The 3,705-nt window shown below is 44.6% G+C and overlaps 1 protein-coding gene across 1 annotated transcript in view; it reads left to right on the top strand.

The window, feature by feature from the left end:
- Positions 1-3,705, top strand: part of LOC107660506 (serine/threonine-protein kinase LATS1-like) — a 17,268-nt gene that overhangs the window by 2,500 nt on the left and 11,063 nt on the right. The window contains exons 3-4 of the mRNA XM_016449823.1: positions 942-1,092; positions 2,177-3,585. Of these exons, the coding sequence (XP_016305309.1) occupies positions 942-1,092; positions 2,177-3,585 (1,560 nt within the window). The remainder of the gene's footprint in view (positions 1-941; positions 1,093-2,176; positions 3,586-3,705) is intronic.

Genomic DNA, 3,705 nt, shown 5'->3' with positions numbered 1-3,705 from the left:
TAAGCTTTGCTACCTTGACAATGCAGCCTGTTCATTATCATAATAAAATACAGTCAGTCAAACATATGGAAAAATATATGTAGTAAAGTCTGTGCCATTAAGCGTTATCACCGCACCGCCGTGATGTTATGCTAAACATTTTGTTTTACGTGGATATTGGAACGCCAGTGAAGTACGTACTTACCTACGTAGGCTACATAATATTGTGGCAGTGAAGGGAACTAAAATAGCCTAGCTATGTTTACAGTGTTTATTATAATGTTTGTAAACATTTAGCTCGGCATTAGGCCTATTTCTGAACGAAACAATAAAATGCGACATACTCGACTTGCATTTTTTTATATACGCGTAGCATATTTTTACCATGCAGCAAACCTTTTTAAATATTTTGATAAATTAATGAAAAAAAAATTAATAAATGACTTTTTAAACCGTTTAACTGATTGTATTAATCGGTCAAAAATTCTTACGGTCAGTTAACGGTTAACCGGTTAAAATGAACATCCCTAGTCAGTACATTATCCTGATTTGTACATAGTTGTTTGCCAAATAACTAAAAGTGGAAGGACATACAATATTGATTTGCAGATTATGTACCTTTTGTGACACACTGTATATGAGGGGACATGAATCTAGCACAGCTGTGTACTATAGGGAATCACTTGCCTGGGACAGCCGTCAGTTATGCAGTGTGCATAATACACAAATATCACACCAGAGAATGCCATTGACCAATCACTAGCAAGTTTTCCAGAGAGCCATGAAATAGTAAAACTGTCACACAAATGCAAATTAAATTTTCGGGAGCTCATGGTTCTCTCTATTAGCAGCTCTGCATGTTTTGAAATCTTTTGCATTTAAATGCCAGTTAATGAGTGCCAAGATATTCTATTGATTCTCAGTAGCAGTAAATTAATACATATATGTGTGCGTTTGTACAGGAGATGGTGGTTCGTGCTCTGAAGCAGACGAACAGTCATAGCGTGGAGGCAGCCATAGAGTACATCAGTAGGATGAACTTCCAGGAGCCTGCGAGGGAGCAGATAACAGCCACTGCAGCACGGCCTGTCAACACGGCCATAAAACAAGCAGGTAGGTACACTACAAAAGCTTCCTTTTGATAGCAACATAACATGTAGATATTAATTGCTGAAATTGTTTGGGGGTAGCAGTAAGATATTATGGGGTCAAACTATAATAGTTTTTTAATAGTTGTTGTCTGGCGCACTTGACCTTAAACCAGCCTAATTAAACAGAGGCATCTTTAACACTGGCAATATTTAAAACTTTTGGCAGTCTGATCAAAAATGTGTCATCACATTGGTAATGAAAAGTTGAGTGCATTGCATTGTAGAATTCAGTAGTCAGTGTGCTGTCACTTTGCCAACTTATGTAGGTTATCTAGGTATTCCAGGTTTGCTGAAAATGTACATAATAAATGCTATTCTGGACATAGCTGTTAGCTATGGTAGAGTTCCAGGAGGGGGATTTTATTTCATGAAAAGAACGGTATGATGCGTAGTAATTATGTGACGCAAAGAAATGTGCTCTTTACTGCTAGTTATTGCCCAAAATATATATGACTGAACAAGGTATGTTGGAAGATACAATGCAGCTGACTAAAATCTTGTAATAACTCCATCAGTATTTTAAACTTGGGGAAATGTCAGTAAAACAAATGTCACGCATTGTATTTACCTCCCAAAAGCCATTCGGTGTTAATAGCTTGTTACTTAGCTAGGGGGAAAAAATGACTCTAGAGAGGGGCATTTGTCTAAATATATGCCCTGTATTACATATTCATTATGTTTTTACTTAATCTGTTTCTGCTGTCTTATTTAAAGTAGGTTTAAATAAATGTCATGAAAATAATTTTCTGACAGCCACCTTTTAATTGAAACATAATATCATTAAGCATAAATGCTGCCTGCTGGAATTTAAATATTTGTATAGAACTCAGTGGCATATGTTTTATCTAAAAAGAAATCGCAATCAAATTGAATAGTTTGGACTTCTTTAATATTATTATAATGTACCAACTGGCAGGGTTCCCTGTAAAGCTTTTTTTTCCATAAAGGGATAGTTCACCTAAAATCTAAATAAACAAGATTGTTAAGAGGACTTGTAAAAGTCTTCTCCGGTTCCTGTTGTTGATGTATGGATGCTTCCTCTCAAGGTCCATCCCAAATTCCACCGACAGTGTTGCGGCGCCAAAGCTGGAAGGGTTCAAAGGAGTCTCTGGCCCTACAGCGACACAGTGCTCTAATGACTGATGGCATGATTTACCGTCCCAGTAGCCCTGGACCTCAAAGCGACCTCTCACGGCCTGCTACCTTTCCTCAAAATCTTGCCGCTGCAGCCAGCGGTCAAAGAGTGAATCCTCCCCTCCCACGGCAGGTGCGTAGCATCACTCCTCCTCCCTCCTCATGGGACTCCAATCCCTCAACCAAGCGGTATTCTGGGAACCTGGATTACCTGGTGCCTCGGCTCTCTCCTGTGCCTCAGGGGCCCCGTCCCGATGGCTATATAAACCCTCCGTCCCAGGCACAGCGAGGGATCAGTCCGGTGCCTGTGGGTAGGCAACCCATCATCATGCAAAACTCCGGGGGCAACAAGTTTACCTTCCCTCCATCCTGGCCCCAGAATGGCAACATCCAAAGCGAGTATGTGGCCATTAATAGCAGTAGCCGCCAGCCACCACCACCTCCGTATCCCATGCACCAGACTAACAGACAGAGTCCCACGGCCCAGCAGATGCAATCCAGCGCTCTTGCTTCACCCTCAAACGGAGCCAACCTTCCCCCAAGCATGCTGGTGCCCAACCGCAATAGCCACAACCTTGATATGTACAACCTTGGGGTACTACCCCAGGTCAGACCTCCTGTGCAGCAGCCTCAGACTTCCCCCGGTCACAGCACCAATCAGGACGTTCCTTCGTCATGGCCCCATAGCGTTCCAGGGCGCTCCAACTCCTTCACCAATGCCCAGCCCAGTGGACGTCAGTGCCCTTCTGTGCCCAGCTCTCAACCCTCCGGCACAACTGTCACCACCATTACACAGGCCCCCATTTTGCAGCCGGTAAAGAGTATGCGAGTGCAGAAGCCAGAGCTGCACACGGCCGTGGCCCCTACACACCCACCATGGATGCAACAGCCTCCGCCCTCTGCTTATCAAGATCCGTCTGCTTCCACAGCTGCCCCCGAAGTCCCGAGCTACCAAGGCCCACCTCCGCCTTACCCTAAACACCTGCTACAGCAGCAGCCTCCACTGGGGTATGACCCCAACCCCGGCGCCAAACCCAGCAACAAAGAGGATGACGGAGTGGACAACGACAATGACACTGACAGCACCTGCTCCAGCGAGCGCACTGAGGGCTCCGAGGAGCGCGAGAAAAAACAGATCACGACGTCTCCCGTGCCGGTGCGGCGTTGTAAACGCGACGAGGAGCGCAAGGGGGAAAGCGGAGTTCCCATGTACTCCCCGCAGGCTTTCAAGTTCTTCATGGAGCAGCATGTGGAGAACATCCTGAAGAACCACCAGCAGAGGATACGAAGGAAGAAGCAGTTGGAGAGCGAGATGCAGCGGGTTAGCATGCATTTCTTCACTGACACATCCTCTCATAATGTTCTTTGCTTCTCTGCTCTGCTGTTAAAGGGATAGTTCATCCAAAAATTAAAATTAGGCTGTGTTTTACTCACCCCCGAG

This window comes from Sinocyclocheilus anshuiensis, unplaced genomic scaffold (genome assembly GCF_001515605.1).
Source record: "Sinocyclocheilus anshuiensis isolate Anshui unplaced genomic scaffold, SAMN03320099.WGS_v1.1 scaffold659, whole genome shotgun sequence".
Lineage (NCBI taxonomy): Eukaryota > Metazoa > Chordata > Actinopteri > Cypriniformes > Cyprinidae > Sinocyclocheilus > Sinocyclocheilus anshuiensis.
This window is presented reverse-complemented; position numbering and strand designations above follow the sequence as displayed.